Source organism: Coloeus monedula (genome assembly GCF_965178545.1).
Source record: "Coloeus monedula genome assembly, chromosome: Z".
Lineage (NCBI taxonomy): Eukaryota > Metazoa > Chordata > Aves > Passeriformes > Corvidae > Coloeus > Coloeus monedula.
The window spans coordinates 783916-804227 of NC_138822.1; the positions used below are offsets into that span (position 1 = coordinate 783916).

The 20312-nt window shown below is 43.2% G+C and overlaps 1 protein-coding gene across 1 annotated transcript in view; it reads left to right on the plus strand.

Moving 5' to 3' along the window:
• RASGRF2 (Ras protein specific guanine nucleotide releasing factor 2) overlaps positions 1-20312 on the plus strand; it is a gene marked incomplete at its 5' end in the record, with an annotated part of 95310 nt that overhangs the window by 41597 nt on the left and 33401 nt on the right. The window contains 6 exons of the mRNA XM_082301129.1: positions 751-887; positions 3650-3732; positions 5691-5939; positions 6248-6636; positions 12587-12715; positions 13990-14079. Coding sequence (XP_082157255.1) covers positions 751-887; positions 3650-3732; positions 5691-5939; positions 6248-6636; positions 12587-12715; positions 13990-14079 — 1077 coding nt within the window. The remainder of the gene's footprint in view (positions 1-750; positions 888-3649; positions 3733-5690; positions 5940-6247; positions 6637-12586; positions 12716-13989; positions 14080-20312) is intronic.

Consider the following 20312-nt stretch of genomic DNA (forward strand, 5'->3'; position numbering starts at 1 on the left):
AGTTTCCTATAATTAGTACCCTTTTTTTTTTTAATAAGAGCAAATAGATATGTTTTTAAGAAACGAGTAGAATACAGTGTAAAACTGATTTGGTGGAATGGGGGATTGTTACACTGTATTTTTTCTTGCTGTTGACATCCTTTATTGGATTTTCAAGAGGGCTGGCTGGAGAAATGTGACAAATTCTTTGCTGACTTTTCTATACAAGTTTGAGCAGAGCATCTTGTAAAATAAAATTTCAAAAAAACCAGCCAAAAAAAAAAACCCCAAGCCCCCCAAAAAACCAACTTAAAAGCAGCAGATAATCAGCTTTCTGAAATACACGGGGGTTGAGCGAGTCGGTTTTGTCTTGGGCTCCCCACAAATTTGGACTGTGAACTTCTTCAAATGGAATAACAAAACATGGTCTCAAGCTGATTTTTTTGTTAACCCTTTTGTCTTCCATCCTGCACTTTGTCAAGTTTTACACTTGATTTGTGAAAGTAGTTTCATTAATTTGAGTGATACTTCTGGTATGGTGATGGTATATTAGCATGCAAGTGTTAGAAGAAACTGTAAGAGCAAATCCCAGTATTTTTGTACTTGGCATATGTGAACAGCAAAATGACTTGTTGGATACCTAATTGGATTTGCTCTTTATACAGAAGATGTTTTAAAGCAATTTTCATTTTAAATGAAACCACTGTTTTCTTTGTCTTACACTCTGAAGTTTCACGTGGTGACTTTTTCTCTCCCGCTCTGGCTGTAAAGCAAAAGGTTCTGGGCAGGTGTTTGGACACCTGGATTTCAAGCTCGTAGTGGAGCCTACAGATGCTCCTCCTTTCACGGTTGTCCTTTTAGCTCCGTCACGGCAGGAGAAAGCTGCATGGACAAGTGACATCAGTCAGGTACCTCGGTGCTTTCCTCACCTGGTTTGTGTTGAGGTCTTCGTTCACTCTGTGCTTCTGAAAACCAGCCTGAGACAGGGGTGCTGAATGTCTTTGATTTGCTGTGCTCTGCATGAGAAGCCCTTAGTGCTGCCTGTGCTCCCCAAAATTCTGTCATTGCATTTGAGTCACCAGGGAAGTGTGTTTCTCAATAACAGTATAAATTTCAAAATTGTCCGTGGACAAACATGAAGCTAATGGTAATAATTTCTATGTCTAAGGATAGCTCATCCAGATACATATTTTGGTTTAAGAAGGAGGATAGTACTGTTTTTCTCATGATTTGCATACAGATCAAAAATCACCTGAAAGTCCTAGTGTGAAACTGATACCATACCTTATCAATAATGAAGTAAGAAAACGGGATAAACTTTTTTTTCCACCAAAAAGTACTAGCAAACCATTATAAATAATTGCTGAGTGGTCTGACAGTGAGCAGGAGCTATCTGTGTTGTGAATGAAGGAAAAGGGTATTTAAAATTTTTAAATTGTCAGGGATAAGTTGTTGTTTTGTTTTTTTTAAATAGCTTTTAGTTAAAAACATAATAGACAAACCTCATAATAATGTATTTGTGGAAAGAAGTTGAATGCATTCAAAAAAATCTGAACTTCCAGCTCACCAGAGCTAAATCAAGGCTATTTGTGTTTTGTTTATGTACACAAACAAGAACATATTTCTCTTATAGTTCTGAATTCAGGTCCTATCCTCTATTAATTTAGAGAGAAATAGCTGATTAGAGAAATATCATCATGGAATGTCATGCATTTCCAAAGTTGCTATCATTGCCGGCAACATCTCCAGATGAATCATCATCATAATGAGTAGAAATTGCTTAAAAAGAAGTATTTTGAGTTACTTTGTGCTGGATTAACATTTTTGAAAGAACAAAAATAGGAAATTAAAAATCTCAAAAAACAGCATGAGCTGCAACTTGCTGTCCTACAGACAGACCTGGTTGAAGAATTTTTTTACAAAACCAATTTTCAGTGAATTACGTTGTTCCACTGACATATAAAATTACTGGAGTTATTTGCTGGTGTGGAAAGAGTGTTTAAGAACACGAGTAAGTCCATTCTTAGCCTAAATTATAATATGTTAAAAAGTCATCTGATACCATGATTGGTGCTAAGGGCTTCTTTGAAACATTTCAAGTTCAAATAGGGAAAATACATGTATTTCTATTAGATGTGTTTGTCACTGCTTATAAGTAATGATTTGAGAAAATCATACTGTGAATTATTGCAGCTGCACTTTCCAAATAATTTAAAAAACCTGAACTGAAAACCATATACAGCTACATAGATGATACTTTAAATTTATAGCTATAGATGTAATCTAAACCTGAAGAGGCCTCTGATTATCAGGTTTGAGCAATCCAATATCAATCATTGCTCTGCTATGAAATGTTTCAAAGCCTGAATCCTATATGTATTCTTGAAGTCAAGATAAATGTATGTGATAATTTTTGAAACTCCTTTTTACTGATGTAAGGAGATTGTATTTATATATATACATACACACACACACATACATATATATATATATATATATGTATGTATGTATGATATTTAATGAATAGAAGTAGAAAGTATTATAAAGACAAGAGCCCTGTAGGGTTTGGTAGCAGGTTCTTGTTGCAGACCATATAAATCTGATGCTCTGTGAGATTTGTTGAGTTTCAGGGGCAAGGCTTGTAGTGCTGAGTTTTCTCAGAACCCCAGGATCACTGAGGCTGGAAAATCCCTCCCAGACCATCAAGTCCAAGCTGTGCCTGATCCCCACCCTGTCCCCAGCCCAGAGTGCCACCTCCAGCCCTTCCTGGGACACCTCCAGGGATGGGCACTCCAAACCTCCCTGGGCAGCCCCTGCCAAGGCCTGAGCTCCCTTTCCATGGGGAAATTCCTGCTGCTGTCCACCCTGAGCCTGCCCTGGCCCAGCCTGAGGCCGTTCCCTCTCCTCCTGTCCCTGTTCCCTGCGAGCAGAGCCCGACCCCCCCGGCTGCCCCCTCCTGTCAGGGACTTGTGCAGAGCCACAAGGTCCCCCCTGAGCCTCCTTTGCTCCAGGCTGAGCCCCTTTCCAGCTCCCTCAGCCGCTCCTGGGACTCCAGAGCCTTCCCAGCTCTGTTCCCTGCCCTGGACACATCTGAACTACATAAAACTGCATATGAAAGTCCCTCCTAATTCCCAGCCCAAAACAAGAGTTTGCAGGGAACAGTTGGATAGCTTCCTCACAGCTGTGTTTCACAAGGAGCACGACTTGAATTTGTTTTTACAAGTGTGTTTCTGGAAGCTTTTTATATTCCCTTCTGGTTTTTTGCACAGAGTAAAGGTTAAGGTATTACCGTACCCCTTGGAGTATAAAGCATTGTGACTTTCTTGTGGTCTTGATGTTTCAAGCTTACACTCATTCAGAAAATACTACAAGTAATGAGTTCTGTTCCCTTTCAAAGGAGCTTCAAAGGAAATATCACTTGCAACTCAAAATACTTAATCATGTGGAAAGAAAAGGTTGCTGAACTGAATACCCTGAGAGGCAAAGGCTAGAGAAGCATGTCGACTCTAATTCTTGCATCACTGCTTTTCATCTGAGAAAATACCTTGTCTTAATCAGCCCATGACCTGCAAAAGCTATGCTTCAAGCTTCTAGGGATATGACAAGTGTGGGAATAAGTCCCCTTACCCTGTGTTTTGATTTTAACAGTTTTCAATGTTTATTTTCACAGTGCATTGATAATATAAGGTGCAATGGATTAATGACAATAGTGTTTGAAGAAAACTCCAAAGTCACAGTGCCACATATGATCAAGTAAGTGCAACAGTGAACAAAATAGATTGTTGTGTTTCTTCAACAAAATTTTAACAAAATGTGTTTAGAAAACGCAAACTTCTATTTTTCTTCTATTTTGGTTAAATGGAATTGATCCTATATCCCAAAACATATCTTTTCAAATCCCTTTCTTGGTATTGTAGGGACCACTCAGAGTGGTGAACTCTTAATTCACAGTGTTGGATCACAGCTCAGGTTTTTCTGGGTTTTGACTAGTTGGCTGCAGTTATGCCTCAGATGAATGATTTTGTCCTTGGGTGGCTCCTCCCTGTAATCTCATAATTTTATTGGAGATCTTCTAAAATGTCCTCAGAATTTATGTGACTGCAGACAAGTACCATTTTTAAAGGTATTTTGTTATATTACCCAAAGTTTCTGTTCTCTATATTTACTTCTGTTAAAAAATTATTTTCTCTCATAATTTTAACTGATCACATCAAAGTAGCATCATTGTTTATAAGCCTGCTTCCCTTACCTTTGGAGTCTCCCAGTTATTTATTATAGTAAGTAGTTTTTTTTTCTAGTGAGACATTTTCAGTATGTGGTTCCAAATTTTCAACACAACTTGGATCTTCTACATACCTCAATTTACATGAGTTTTACTTACTACTATCCAATATAAATATAAGTGAATGAAACATAGGGATAGACATAAAACTATTTCCTTTCTTAGTGTTACCTGTCACATCTCTTCGTTTCTCCAATGCCTCTTTTGTAGTTGTTCCCTCTCCTCTTTTTGCACTTTAAAATGGGAGAGAGAAAACATCTGGGAATGCACTGTTAGGGCACATACCCTGGAAATAAGGCATTTATTGTCTTCAGCATTATTCCAGGAACACTCTGTCACCTGCTGAGTGTTAAAAGTACATTTGTCCCCTTTCAAAGTATAGCAGGACCTTAGTCCCAGTGTCAACAGAAAGGAATATTAATTCTAAAGAACATACAGGATCTTAACAACAGACACAAATTTGGTGTACTCTTTCTTAAATTTTACTCGTCTAATTTGCAGCACACTTTGACTTTCAGAGTCAGATGTCATTGGATGATATAAACAAAAAATTGCCACTTTTCCAAGGGCCCAGCTGAAGAAACAAGAATTTTTTTGTTGTTTCTTTTATGTAATACAGTGTAGAAGTGTGTGGAATATCCTAATCTTTATTCTGAGAGAATCCAGTAATTTTTAATGAAAGGATTGGGTTATTGAAAGATGCTTTACTTAGTATTCATCCTGTTTATTTACAAACTAAGCCTTCAACTAGATAAAATTAAGCAAAACAGAATTTGATGGGAAAAAAAATCATTATGGGTAGAGTTACATAAATGACTTTTATTTTGATGTCCAAGCAAAAACTGGTCGGGTTTTGTTTTTTTCATTGAAACAAAAATTCTCCTTAGTTTCTGCTTTGAAATTTGAGATGTTTTGTGCTGTTTCCTCTTTCCTTTTTTAAAACAAAAAGTAATTCTTGGAGCCTGAAGGCAGATGTGAATTTGCAGGTGAGCCTTAAACTTAGCTGGGGGGCCAATTTTGCTGGGTTTTGTTAGGGTCCATTACTCTATTTTAGATAAAACTTGATCCCAGCAGAAAAAATTGCAATCAATTATTCTATACTGAGATTTTAGTAATGTTGAACTACAGTCCACAGCAGCCTGAAAGAGACAACAGGAGACAATTCTGCCTCCTGTTCCATTTCAGAAATTTAAGCATCATTAACAGTTTCTTAGGCTTTGAAGTGTAAAACATTTGCCAAACATAAAATTTAGGTTCCCTTAGTTATGGAAGCAGGTATCACCACAGATTAAGAGTTTTCTTGCATTGATGAAACACAATAGTGCATAAATATTTGCTGCTATTATGTTGCCAGGAACAGCTAAAGGGATACCACTCCTGAGCCATAATCACTCATTGGTAAAGTGTTTTAAATTTGTCTTTTGTGTAGATCTGACGCCCGTCTTCACAGAGATGACATTGATATTTGCTTCAGCAAAACGCTGAACTCCTGCAAAGTCCCCCAAATCCGCTACGCTAGCGTCGAACGCCTCTTGGAGCGGCTCACGGACCTGCGGTTCCTGAGCATCGACTTCCTGAACACCTTCCTGCACACCTACCGCATCTTCACCACCGCGGCCGTGGTGCTGGAGAAGCTGTCCGACATCTACAGGCGGCCCTTCACCTCCATTCCTGTCAGGTGCGTGTGCGGCTCTTCGCTTCCTGTCACGGATTTCTCAGAGAGGTACCGTGGCCTCATGCGCTGTTCATTTTGTGGGCGTTTTGCCCGCTATTTGCTGCTTATAAATAATCTAAGAAGAAGGTTCTTAGTGTGTAGGATGTCACTTTTTAAGGAGAGTCTGTCTCAGCTATCTGCCCAAGCTTTGAGGACTAAGTGTCACACAGATTTTGCAGTGCCGTGCAGACTTGCACAAAATTTAAGCGTTTTCACTTAAACCTGTTCAGTGTTTGCTACTGTGTTGCTCTTTTTGTGTTTCTTACTCTCAGGTCTTTGGAGTTGTTCTTCGCCACCAGTCAGAACAACAGAGGGGAGTACCTAGCTGACGGGAAGTCGCCACATCTCTGCCGCAAGTTCTCCTCTCCTCCTCCCCTGTCACTCTCCAGGACCTCCTCACCCGCCAGGACACGGAAACTGTCACTGACGTCCCCTCTGAACTCCAGGATCGGTGCCCTCGACCTCTCTGCCTCGTCTGTGGCCAGCAGTCCTACCTCAAACTACAGCCCAGCCACATCCCCGCCGCCCACGGGCAGCAAGGCGCCGCTGGACCTGAGCCGGGGGCTGTCATCCCCCGAGCAGAGCCCGGGCTCAGCTGAGGACAGCCTGGAGAACCCACGCCTGGACCTCTGCAACAAGCTGAGGAGGAGCATCCGCAGAGGTATTCCATACCCACAGAACATGGAAACCGGGCATGCTGCTCCCTGCTGCTCCTCTGGTCGAGGCTGTGATATGCTCTGTGTTCCCACCGCTTTGCTGCTTCTTCCTAGCAACAGCAGCATGGCAAAGTCATAGAATCACAGAATGGTCTGGGTAGGAAGGGAGCTTAAAGCTCATCTTGTTCCAACCCACACCACCTTGTCTGTTTTCACTTCAGTGCTGTGTTAAGGAGAAAGGCATAAGAGAATATTTGATGCCAGCTGTGTTTGCTGAGGTGAGAGATTTTTGAGTTGTACCATTTTCTACAGGAAGTAAAATATTAAGTTAAAAAGAAAGACCTAACAGCTTTAAGATGTTTGCTTAGAGGGCTGGTTTTCCGAGAAGATTCCATCACTAATCCAAATAAATAATGCATGTGATGTCCTCAGCACACTGGTGACATTCGTAGCAGGTGGTGTGAATGTCACCTGGTTATCCCTCCGGAAGGTACAAGTCTAAAACAGATTAATTGCTCCTGAGCAAATACCTGTTTACTCTGTGGATTCTGTAAGGCACCTTGGAATAGGTTTTACTTCCACAGGGCTGAAGTTGGTTGATGTAAACCTCAGGGAGGGCATCTAGGGTGGGGTCATTGTAATTATAGATGGCAAAGTAAGGAAGTAGCTCCAGTCTCGCAGGAAAAAGACGTGGGCATTATTTCTCCTTTGGGGACAGAGGAGTGGTCCCCAAAGGGTCTTCTTAATTGGAACAGAAGTTTGCAGTTATTTTTTTCTATTGCTGTTACACTAAACAGAAAATGATGCAATTTAAAAATGCTTTTTGTATTCCTAAAATGAATATTTTAAAATGGTTTTACATGGCCTGGCTGACAGTCTCAGGAACTTGATCTATAAATCTGAGCAAAATGTAGCTCAATTTTCGTTGGTAGTACTGTAATAACAAAAACTAATGAGAGGAAAGAAGAAAAGGATTACGCAATACAAAGTAAGACAAATAGGTTTGAGAAGTCATGTCTGCTCCCTACTGATGAATTACCACTGCCCTGCTAATAAATTAGATGTTTCATTATGCAGAGGGATTGTTTTTACAGAATGTAGCCTATTGTTTAACAAAAACGCCTTTTTAACAGGCAAGTTAGCCACTGTAGCATTCCAGGAGTCTGTCTATCAAGGGCAGAGGCTGGTTTTGTCAGAATAATGTTGGTTTTTTGACCATAGGATGTCTGTTCAACACGTGGTCTTCTGACACCTGATGGGATGCACCTTCAGAGGGGAAAAAGGTTTCTAGCATAGGAACTAGGAGGACTTGTTGATAGAGCTTTAAACTAGTTTGGAAGGGGGAAAGGGACAAAACTGGGCTGGGTAGTGAGAGGCAGTGCGGTGATGCACCTAAACTTGAGGAACTGAGTGCTGGTGGGAGGTGTTGGCTACAACAAACCACACCTGAAGTGTTTCTCTTCCAACACACACAGCATGAGGAAGAAACAAGAGGAGCTTGGATCCTTGGCCCAGTCCAGGTGATTTGACATCACTGGCATAAGTAAAACCTTACTGGGATGAGTCCTGTGATTGAAGTGCCCTATTGAACAATTACAGACTCTTTAAGAAGAACAGGCAGGGCAGATGAGGCTGAGGGAGGCATTGTATGTAAGAGAAGGGTTAGAATGTAGGGAGGCCTCAACTGGCAGTGGCACAGTTGAGAGCCTCTGGGTAAGAATCAAGGGGCAGTCAAATGATTCAGATGTCTCTAAGGGAGTCTACTGTAGATCTCCCGGCCCAGACAATTACACCAATGGAACTGAGGGATGCATCCCTTTTTTGAGGAACTAAGGGATGCGTCCAAGTGAACTGTCCTTGTACTTCAATCTGTCAGAAATCAACTGGGAGCATCACACAGCTGGTACAATCCAGGCCAGAAGATTACTAAAACACCTGGATGACAACTTCATATACAAGTACTAGGAGAGCTGACTAGGAAAGATGCCCTCCTTGATCTGTTGCTTGTTTACAGAGAGGGTTGCATGAATGACATGATTGGTGGCCATCTTTGCTACAGCAGCCACAAAGTGATTGAGTTTAAAATCTCTGTTGCTAGGAGGAAAAGCGCCAGAAAAATTTCACCCTTGGACATGAGGAGAGCAGACTTTAGGCTGCTCAGGGAAATAGTGAGCAAGATCCCTGGGAAAATTCTTCCAAAGGTGCTGGGGTCCATTACTATGGGTCACATTTTAGGCATCACCTCCTAACAGCACAGGAAGAGGCAATTCCAGAATGCTGAAAGTCAAGCAGATGAGACAGAAGGCTGGCTTGGCTGAGCAGGGATCTTCTTTTGGAGATAAAGCAGAAAAGGAAGGTGTATGCCCAGCAGGAGAAGGTTGGGTGATGTGGCAGGAACACGGAGATGCTGCTCTGCAGGGAGAAAATTTTTGCAGCCAAAGCTTAACTGGAGTTGCAACTTGCCAGAACTGTGGGGGATGATAAAAAGAGGGTTTTTAAATACATCAGCAAAAAGCAGTGCAGAAATTACATTGGCCCATTCCAGAATGAGGATGGTCACCTCACAGACAGGGAGTTTGACAAGACAGGGATATTTAATGTTTTCCTTACATCTCTTCAGCATGGGCTAAGGGAGTCCCAGTGCCCTGAGCTGAATGACCATGATTTGAGAATGATAAACTCACAGTTGATCCTGAAGTCGTAGGGATCTGCTGCACCAGCTGGATCCCTATAAATCTATGGGGCCTGATGGGGTTCATCTGAGAATACTCAAAGAGCTGGCTGATGTCATTGTGAGGCTTCTCTCAATATTTGAACAATCTTGGAAGTCTGGGGAGGTCCCAGTTGAGTGGAAGCTGGTTAACATTGTCCCAGTTTTCAAAAAGTGCAGGAAGGGTGATCCTGGAAACTGCAGGCCCATCAGTCTCACTTCAGTACCTGGTAAGGTGATGGAAAAGATTATTCTGTGAGGTATTGAAAAACACCTGGAGGACACCACAGGCATTGTGTTACTGAAAAATGGACAAAACCTCCCTAGCAGCAGTGCAGCATTAAGAAGCAGCCGTTCTTCATTCAGCTGCAGGAGTCAGGGGATGTCTCCTCTGCAATACCGTGTGTGCTGAGCACACAGAAGCTCCTGTTCATAGGCTGTACATCACATGCATGCTCACAGCTCTTCCCAGAAGAAACACGCATGTGGGAACCATTCCCCCAAAGTCATCAACGTATGTTCCTTCCCTTTTCACTTGAGTTTGTCTGTCTCAGGGGTCTCTGCAGTGGTCTCTGGTGGTTGTCAGCCCTGAAGTTACACTTGACCACCCCATGAATTTGGTGTTACTTTCTCAAACCCGGAGCTAAGTTGGCACAACTAATGTAATTAATTATTTTGCAGATGAAAACATATTCTCCTGCTCCTCTTTTTGGTTGATGTTTAACATGGTCCCCATTATGCAGTCCCACAGGCCAGTGATTTTACAAAATAATCATTGTCTTTTCCCTACCAGCTGAGCAAACAGGTATTCATCTGGCAACAATAGGTCAGCACAGCTTCATGAAGGGAAGGTCCTGCTTGTCGCACCTGGGCTCCTTCTGTGACAGGGTGACACACCTGGTTGACCCAGGAGAGGCAGTCATGCGATCTTTTTGGACTCCATCAAAGCTTTTGATACAGTCTCTCCCAGGATCCATCTGGACAAGCTGTCCAGCCCGCAGGTGGATATAAACACTGTGGGCAACGGGCTCACGAGTCAGGCACAGAGGGTGGCAGTGACTGGGGTGACACCAGGCTGGCACTGGTCACTGCTGGGATTCCAGGGTTCCATCCTCAGCCCTGTGCTCTTCAACATCTTCATTAGCAACCTGGACACAGGACTGTAAGGAATACTAAGTAAGTGTGCTGATGACACTAAATTGGGAGGAGCTGTTGACTCCCTTGAGGGCAGAGAGGCCCTGCAGAGACAGCTCAGAAAATGAGAGGTGGGAAATCACCAACTCTGTGGGGTTTAACAAGGGGTTCTGCACCTGGGATGGGCACCCCTGGCTGTGTGGATGGACAGGGGAACGAGGGGCTGGAGAGCAGATACGGGACAGGACCTGGGCGTCCTGGTCCATGTCCAGTTTGACCTGAGTCAGCAGTGCCCTGGAGCCAGCAGGGACATCCTGTCCTGGGGGACACCAGGCCCAGCAGCACCTGGTGCAGCCTCACCTCGAGACATGGGGACAGTTTTGGGCACCATAATATCAGAAAGAGCTAAAACGCTTGGACAGTGTCCAAAAGAGGGACATGGGGATGGTAAAGGGCCTGGAGAGCTGGAGCTGTGCCAGGGCAGGCTCAGGCTGAGATCAGGAAAGGCTCTTCCCCCAGAGGGTGCTGGCACTGCCCAGGCTCCCCAGGGAATGGGCACGGCCCCGAGGCTGCCAGAGCTCCAGGAGCGTTTGGACAGCGCTGCCAGGGATGCCCAGGGTGGGGTTGTTGGGGGGTCTGGGCAGAGCCAGGAGCTGGGCTGGGTGATCCCTGTGGGTCCCTTCCTGCTCAGGATATTCTGTGATCTTTGCTCATGCTTTATGCTTTCAAAAAGTACTGGTTAGCTGTTGTGCATAATCATGGATATTATATATCCAGTATGCTGGATGTTTTTACATTAATTGCATAACAGACTATTTATATATATATAAAATAGAGTTATTCCTATGCAAAGTCGAGCAAATTCTTCTCGTGCACTACTGTAGCCACATTCTAACTAATGTGATGATAGCACAGCATGTCCCAAAATACAGACTGTCTGTTAAAAGTAATCACAGACAGGTAGCTGTTGTCTTAGGTGTAGCATATTTTCTACATATTTTAAGGTGAACTGGTAAAGAGCAGGTTGTTCTGCCCTTGTGTAAGCACTGGGCATTGTTGGAGGGTTATTCACATTTCACACTGTGGTCTGTCAAAGCTGGAAGTGTTACCTGGACAGTACAGGGAACACTTGGAAATGGCCAGAAACCCATAAAAATGCTAAATTTCTGTCAGTGCAGTGTCCCCCACCCCTTTGGGGAGGTTCTCCTGCTGAACAGCTTGCACTCAGTCTGGAGGAATTTGCAGGTAGAGAGCTCTGTGCTGCAGTAGAGGGTCCTTTTGCCACTCAGCTGCATGCAGCATGTTGAGGAAGATGACTAAGTTTAAAAAGAAATCTCATAAAGGGGATAGAAATGGGTGGTACTGTTGCTCTGGTACTGCCAGAGTTCCAAAAAACCAGCTCTGGCTTACTCTAAATCCAATACAACTGCACGAAATCTGTTCTGGTGATTGTTGTTCTCTATGACTGTTCATTTACATTCTGGAATTTTCACCTTCTTTGCCTACTTTCAAGGTTGTTTGCTTTCAGAGTTTTTATTTCCCAAACTTTTTGTTTATATTTATCTTTATAGATATAATGCTTATGCTGCAGGCAGAGCTCTTACTCACATCAAATGCAGGATGTATTTTATCAGTTTATTTTCCCTCATTTTAGAAGTAGTATTTCTCCCATTCCTTTTTTTTTATTCTTCTGATAGAAGAACTCTACAGTGTACTAGTTTGCTCTCCAGTGCTGTTGGCAATTTTATTGGACAGATTTTGACTACGCTTTGTTATTCAACAAGGATTACTTTCCCTAGCTCATAGAAAACCTATGAGTTCAAGTACCCTTACTATGCGTGCATGTCACTGCATATTCTCCTGATTGAAAGTGCAGTTTTATCCAACATACTTTAAAACTGACAACTTGCTGGTTTTCACCAAGCTCTTTATTTATGAGCTTTTGTGTCACTGGTACAAGACTTTCCCACTCCTTTAACTCCTTCCAGAGGATAATTATTGCTGAGTTAATGGCAAAATCTCATGGCAAGTTCCAGAGGTGGTACTGTTCGAAAGAACTATTAACCAAATTATGCATGGTCATCAGTATTGACATTTATTCTCTTTTAAAGCAGCAGTTCTCGAATCTGTGTCAGTGGACAGGACTATTCCTGAAAGCACCTCAGTGGTGGACACCACAGAGCTGTCCCCGTGCAGGTCCCCTTCGACACCGCGTCACCTCCGCTATTGGCAGCCAGGAGGTGAGAGACTGACACGGCCTGGCTCTGCCAGCCACTCTGAAGAGAGTTTAATCACTGTACCTGTCGTCTGTGCTGGGCAGTAGAAAGCAGTAAATAATGTTTGAAGCATCTGGTTTGCTTGTGTTTTTCATATTTCTCAGGTGTTAAAAATAAAAAAGCGATTAAAATGTGAAGTGTGCCTGTTAAATTTGAGTAGCAATAATGAGACGTGGAAGCATGTTGAGACTTCAGTATGATTCAGTGTTCTGAAATAGCTCGAGCAGGATGTGCCCAAGTTCAAGACTAATATTGAATCAGTCCTGTTCTCACAGAACTCTCAAGACTTTGACATATTTTTTTCAGCTGATGAGGGGACATATTTTGGGCACCATCTGTAATCATGAAATACACAACACCCATTGTTGTCAATGGGGAGTGACTGTGTCTGTTTCTTTGTGTAACACTGAACATTTACAGATGGTGTCACATTATTCATTCCAAAATTTGAATAAGCTGCTCAATTGAAGAAGAAAAAGAGAGCTTGAGCTCCTCAAATAGCTCTCACGTGTCTCTTTGAAGTCATTAGCAGGGCTGTGAGCTGTGTCCATGAACACCTAAAATGCTGCCAGCTCCTGCAGACCAGATTTCTGGGCAGGTGTTTCATACCTGGAACTAAAACAGAAGCAGAGCAGAGTCTTCTCACCTGGATAATATGTTGCTAGGACACTTTAGATTTAAACCAATAGTAATTTTCTATGACTGGGCACATTTGTGGCAAGAAGGCAAGATTTGGGAGCTGGAAACTGTGGGCAGTGTCATATTATCTGAGTCCTAGTCAGAGAAAATGTTCACAGCAGTCCCTGAAGAGAAAGTTTGATAAAATCTGCATAACTGTGCTCATCCTGGGCAGTGACCAGGGAAAACATGTAAATCCAGTTATGGTGAATATGCTTAATTCTCTGACAGAATTTTTTGTTTAGGTTGATTTTCTATGCCATTGTTTTTCACTTTGTCTCTCTTTTTTTTTTCCCCATCCTGTTTGGTTAATATCTTGTTCCTCACCTTGGCAGTGTCTTAGATGTTTTTTCTGTTGCAACATTAATTATACTGACCTGGAAATACAAAACACAAATATGATGATGATACTTTCATTGTCTTCAACAGAAAATCATCTGACAGTGTTAATAAATAAAATACTCACAAAGTTACAAACATTACTGAAGATTCTAAATCCTGTTGTTGGTTAATGAAAAGTTTGTTGAAGCTAATTTTTTTCCTGTCTCTTCCCTTTACAGTGCAGACTGCTGACAACAGCCACTGCTCGGTGTCTCCTGCTTCTGCTTTTGCCATTGCCACAGCTGCAGCCGGGCACGGCAGCCCGCCAGGTGAGGGGCTGTGCTGTGCAGGGAGGGGTGGCAGTGGCACACGCAGGTTCTCAAGAGATAAACATTTCTCAGAACAGACCTCTGTGTTCTTACGAGCACATGCTCAGCTCAGATGGCACTTGGAGCAGCCTGGTCTAGTGGAAAGTGTCCCTGCCCATGGCAGGGTTGGAACTGGGTATTTTTAAGGCCTTTTCCAACCCTGTTAGTTGATTCTTAATATTTCTAATCCAGCCTATTACTGAAAGATTAATCTTTGACAAGTATGTGATCTGCTAAGCATCCAGATAATATCTTGTTTGGTTTTTACTCACAATTTAAGATCTTATTTTTTTAAATGAAGTTCTCTATGTCCAAAGGTGGCATACAGTTTTACTTATTGCAAGTGTGTACTGTATATTCCTTGGAAAGCAGCTACTGACTCAAGATATTTAGTGCAACATAAAATACTTGATTTAAGTTTTGAATGCGCTGCTCATCTTGCTATGTACCCTTTGACATATTAGTATCTTCCACTAACAGAGTCCTCTCATAGGTCATGTTGCAAATAAACCCCATTTTTTTTAAAGTCTACAAAATCAACTACCCTTTGGCTTGACATGCTCAATCCCATGGTTCATTTTGATGATGTGTAACAAAGCACAATCCAGCTGTAAACCCACACTTACCTCTTTCCCATTGGAATGTCAAGAAACTAGTAGGAAGACCCCAGTCTCAAAATCATCCATGAAATTCTGTGTAAGACAGTAAATCATCTCCGTGAATCTCTGGATTTTGTATCCACTTTGTCTAAAGCTGTGGTCATTGATTGATGGGTGAGAAGACATCAGAAGAAAATAATTTCTGCCTGAGCATGGATCAGTGCTCCTCTTAGTCTTGTGTGCTTCCTATGATCTTTAGATTACAAGACAGTGATGTTCAGTGTTAGGAACTTTATCAGAGAACCATTTGCGTTGGAAAATCCCTCTCAAACCATCAGGTCCGGCCTGTGCCTGATCCCCACCCTGTCCCCAGCCCAGAGTGCCACCTCCAGCCCTTCCTGGGACACCTCCAGGGATGGGCACTCCAAAGCTCCCTGGGCAGCCCCTGCCAAGGCCTGAGCTCCCTTTCCATGGGGAAATTCCTGCTGATGTCCACCCTGAGCCTGCCCTGGCCCAGCCTGAGGCCGTTCCCTCTCCTCCTGTCCCTGTTCCCTGGCAGCAGAGCCCGACCCCCCTGGCTGCCCCCTCCTGTCAGGGACTTGTGCAGAGCCACAAGGTCCCCCCTGAGCCTCCTTTGCTCCAGGCTGAGCCCCTTTCCAGCTCCCTCAGCCGCTCCTGGGGCTCCAGCCCCTTCCCAGCTCTGTTCCCTGCCCTTCCCTGGACACGCTGCAGCCCCTCAGGGTCCTGCCTGGATTGAGGGGCCCAGAACTGGGCACAGCCCTCGAGATGGAGCCTCACCAGTGCCCAGCACAGAGGGACAATCACTGCCCTGCTCCTGCTGGCCACACTATTCCTGACACAGCCCAGGTGCCACTGGCCTCTTGCCCACTTCAGCACCCCTGGGCTGATGTCCAGCTGCTGTCACCAGCACCCCATGGCCTTTCCCAGGTTTCCAACCCCTCTGCCCCAGCCAGGATTGCAGGGGGTTGTTGAGGGCAAACTGCAGGACCCAGCACTTGCCCTTGTTGACCCTCACACTCCTTGGTCCATGGATCCAGCCTGTCCATATCCCCCTGCAGAGCCCTCTGGCAGATCCACAGTCCCACCCAGCTGAGTGTCATCCACTGCCAGGCCATCACGAAAGGTGTTGAACAGGGCTGGCCCAGCGCTGCTCTCTGCGACACTGCCGGTGACCGGGCACTGCTGGGTGCAGCCACCGGCCAGTCCTTATCCCAGGGAGATGCTCCTCTCTGAGCCCTGGCATGCAGCTTTTCCCAGGGGAGATGCTTGGGAGTCCAGGTGACACATCCTCACCTTCCCCTCATCGGCCAGGTGTGTCACCTGGTCACAGGAGGAGACCAGGCTGGACCTGCCTTTCCTACACCCCTGCTGGCTGGGTCTGGCTCCCTGCTTGTCCTGTATGTGCTGTGTGATCACACTGTGTGATGAGCCTGTCACAAACTTCTATTTAGCAATTTTTGTTTGAATGATGAATAGTCTCTGCCTTTGGAATCAGACACTGCATGAAATCACTGACGCAATTTGCTTTATGAATTAATTTCAGTTTGCTTTATGAGTTAATCCAGTATGTTTACAAATTGTTTAGAAAGCAAAGGAAGAATAAAAAATACTGGGTTTTCCCACTAGGAACTAATTAAATTTAAAAATACTGCTTTCGTATTGCTAAAATCACTGGTTTTCAACATTCATAGTACTGAAGTATGAGAGAAAATACAATCTTCAATTATGCAGTCTTTTGAAGGAGCATCAAAGCTTGGAAATGTTGAAAGGGAAAAACAACATTCCTAAAATTTATAAGTTCTCTTTTGTGTTGCTGTTTAAGCTAGCTCTTCATTAAAGGTCATTCTCCTGAGTGATGTAAAAAACCAGAAGGTTGTGCAGTAGATTTGACAAGAAAATGTGTGGTTTTGAGTCTCAGGAGACTAAGTTAAAGTAATCCAGTGTAATACCTGTAATGAGAATAAAAACTGAAGGTTACAAACCAGACCTTACACCATGGAATCACCTGTTTTGTAACTTGGTGCAATTATTCATGGTAGAGATAGTAACGAAGTTGCAGAGTAATGAAGTTAAAATTTGGCTAAATCAAATAATTTTATTTCCCGTGTGCGATTGTGAGATTTTTTTAAAGTAATGCCTTTGTTTCTCCCAGCAGTCTCCTGTCTCGTTCATTTTGTAGGATGGGCATGACCAACCAGTGAATCAGTTCTGGGCTGGAATGAGATTGGTGGGGATTTTTGTTTTTGTTCAGTCTTTGCTTGGCTTCCCTGCTGCAGACACTGTGACGTGTGTCATTTACAATACTCCTACGTGGAACATGAGCAGAGTGGCAGATGAAATCCAGTGTTGATTAATACCAAGTGGTGTACACGAAGCAAAAACAGTCTGAGCTCTGCACCTGCAAGGATTGGCTCAGGACTGAGGATGAGAAAAGGTCATTTCCTGAAATGATCGTGGTGCTCAGCAGGAGCCAGAAAGGTAAAGGAAGCATCAGGAATTATATGGAAAGGAACAGGGAAGACTATGATGGTACCACAGTACAAATGCAGAATTTGCACACATATTGAAGGGTATGTACACTCCTGATGGAGGTGAGAGAGTGAGAGCTGGAAAGGGTTGAAAGTTTGCAATCAAGGATGAGGTGAGGTATGAAATGGCTTCTGTGCATGTGACGTTTAGGGAAGAGAGGGCTGGAGGGTTGATGAGAACATTCCGTAAAAGGATGGATGCCAGGGAGGGGTAACAGCAGTGGTGAACACAGTGGTGTGGGTAAAGGCTTGGACTCAGTGCACTGAGAGGTCCTTTCCTACCCTAACAATTCTATAATTCTATGATTTCCTGCCTTTTCTAATGCAAGGTGTAGGGCATGTCAGATGGTTTTCATGGAGCCAAGTCTCAAAATGAGCAGGAGTTTGTGACTGTGCAATCAGTAGAAGTTCAGTGAGGTTCTGCTGAGGGACACTCTGAAGGGAGCAGACTTACCTGGGTTGCAGAGTGGAAAGTCACCTGGAAGCAGGGCTCGTTTGAGGTTACTAGGCAGGCAAAGTAGAACAGGACCAGCAGCTGAAATCAGCTGGAGGTTGTGGGGGAATATTAGGAGGCACAAGTCACCTGTGTGTCTTACGTCCTCACTGTTCCCTGAAGCCTTCTGGCCGTCTTGTGTTTTGGTCTTGTTTTTAAAATTTTATTTATTAATTTATTTAGTTATTTATTTTATTTTGGGGATCTTCTGGGTGTTTACTGCTGGTTGTTTTCTTTTGTTTTCCCGTGGTACAATGCCTTAGCTCTTCTCCACTTCCCACCTCCCAGTTCTGACTGGGATGCACTGAGACAGGCTGGGTATCAGACTCACAGCAAGGGTCTGTGCTCACACACTCTCTCAGAACCATCCATGAAGGACGTGCAATTATCTTCTGCAGAGAGTTCTGGCCATAGCATTTTAGCATTGCTGTCCCCATGCAATGGTAACTTTATCAACTGATAAGCATGCAAAGCCCTGGATGGCTCTCACGTGGTGTACATTGGCTTTGCCTCTCTTTAGATAAGCACCCCAGGGAAGCACTGCCTGTGGTGGTCCTGCACTGTGAATGAAACCTTTCTCTAAATCAGGATGGTTCAGGTTCTCATGCACTTCATGAGGCATTTTTTAACTTACCGATTTTATTGCTGTTATTTCCACTTAATTTACAGTTAGCTGCTTTGCTGATGCCAAGCTGTTTCACTTTTCCTATTGCTTAATTAATCTGCTTGGTTAAATATTAATCTCTACCTATCTTAAACATATTTTTTCTGTTCTCTTCCAGAAAATTTGCATATTAGTTGTTTATTTTAACAGCATGATAAAAAGAAACATGAAGTGAAAGTACAGAAGGTTAAATAAGGCACCCCAGGTGCACAGCTTGGAGCCTGTATGGATGATAATACTCACAGTAGGGATGAATAGAGCAGGTTCTGTCTTTTACATGTCACTTTTCTTGTGAGGGATGTGAGGGATGGCTCATGGCTTGCTGCAGCTGAAGTGCTCTGTCACCATTAACTGGCTGTTGCACACCTTATTCCTTTCCCAATTTATAAAAATAGTATAACAATACTAACAGATTCTAACATAGGAATGGACCTCAGCAGTTTCTTCTCCCTCTCTTTATACACCTTCATAAAACTGGTTCTTGATTTTTTCCTTAATCAGTGACTAAATCCACACAGAAGTTCTTTAGATCTGCTCCCATGTCTGCCTTATAATATGGAAAAGTCCCTACAACAATTTGAATGTGAATGGTCTCATCCTACCAGGTATCCTGCTAATCCCTTGTTTTAGCTTTGCCATGAATAGTCCTGGGGTGGAGCTGCAGCTGCAGCAAGCCCCATCTCCTTAGGAGTGAATTCCTCCTCTCTCCAAGTCTGTCACACAGCCAGTGTCAAAACAAGCAGTGAGACTGGAAACGTGGGAGAGGAACCTCCTGCCAAAATACTCACCAATCATCTGTAGTCTTGCTGCAGAAATCCTACAGATGTTACAGGAGTTAAGCAACAGCAGTGTAATCTATGCAGCACCCACACAAAGCCTGGCAGTAGATAAAAACAATTTACATGGAGAATTATTTCTTCCACCTGTGGCTTCTAGAACTTGCGAATTTCCCTCATTTATTTTTGTACAATTCTTTGAAACGTGCTGTTGCTTTTTTTTTTTCCTTCTTAACTTATTATTTACATCTGTTCTGCGCAGAATCAGTGCACAGAGCCAGGATTAGTAAGATATCATGCACTGATCTTTAAAGCAAAAACACCTTTTGGTGTTCACTTACCGAAACTGCTCTCTCTGCAGGCCCTTATACTTGTTAACACTCACAGGTATGAAGGTGCTCTCTGTGACTTCAAGAGATCCGAGTTTTACTTGAAATCTCTTAATACTTGTATGGATGAAGCCAACTTAGCAAAATAATGCCATTTCTGTTAAGAATTAATAAAGTAGAAAGTACTTACATAAGCATAGCAAACACAGATTTCTTCTCTCCTAAGAATGTCTAACGCAACTTGAAGAAAAGTAGTTGATTCTAAAATCAGTCATTTTATTTTGACACTGTTCTACTGAACATGGGCTTTCAAGGAGATTGCTTTGACAAAAACTTGAATTCAAGATCTAAACTGATCTTGGGTATTTTTTCTTTAATATTTGTACCAGATAGGTTAAAAGAACTTTGAGAAGCTTATGTCTTCCTCAGCTGAAGCAGGAGAGTAAAGATCTCCCAACACAGACAATTAATATTAGACAAGAAGCGAATGCTTCCACCCAAACAAACGAGCTGTTCCCTAATGAACACAGCAGCTTTGTTTCAACAGCTCTGTCATCCAATTTTAGCTGGTACATTGTATTTCCAGCATGCTTCAAAGCTGCCTTCCTCTTCCTCCTCCTCCTCATCCTCCTCCTCCTCCTCCATCCTGCCGACCATGCTGCGGAGAGTGTCCCATTTCTCACCAGAACAAGGTGACATTATGGGAGAGGATGGGAGTGGGATGGGAGCTGTGGTTGGCAGGAGGGCCTGGCTTCCTTAGTACAAGCATTTGTTTTTTAAAGCA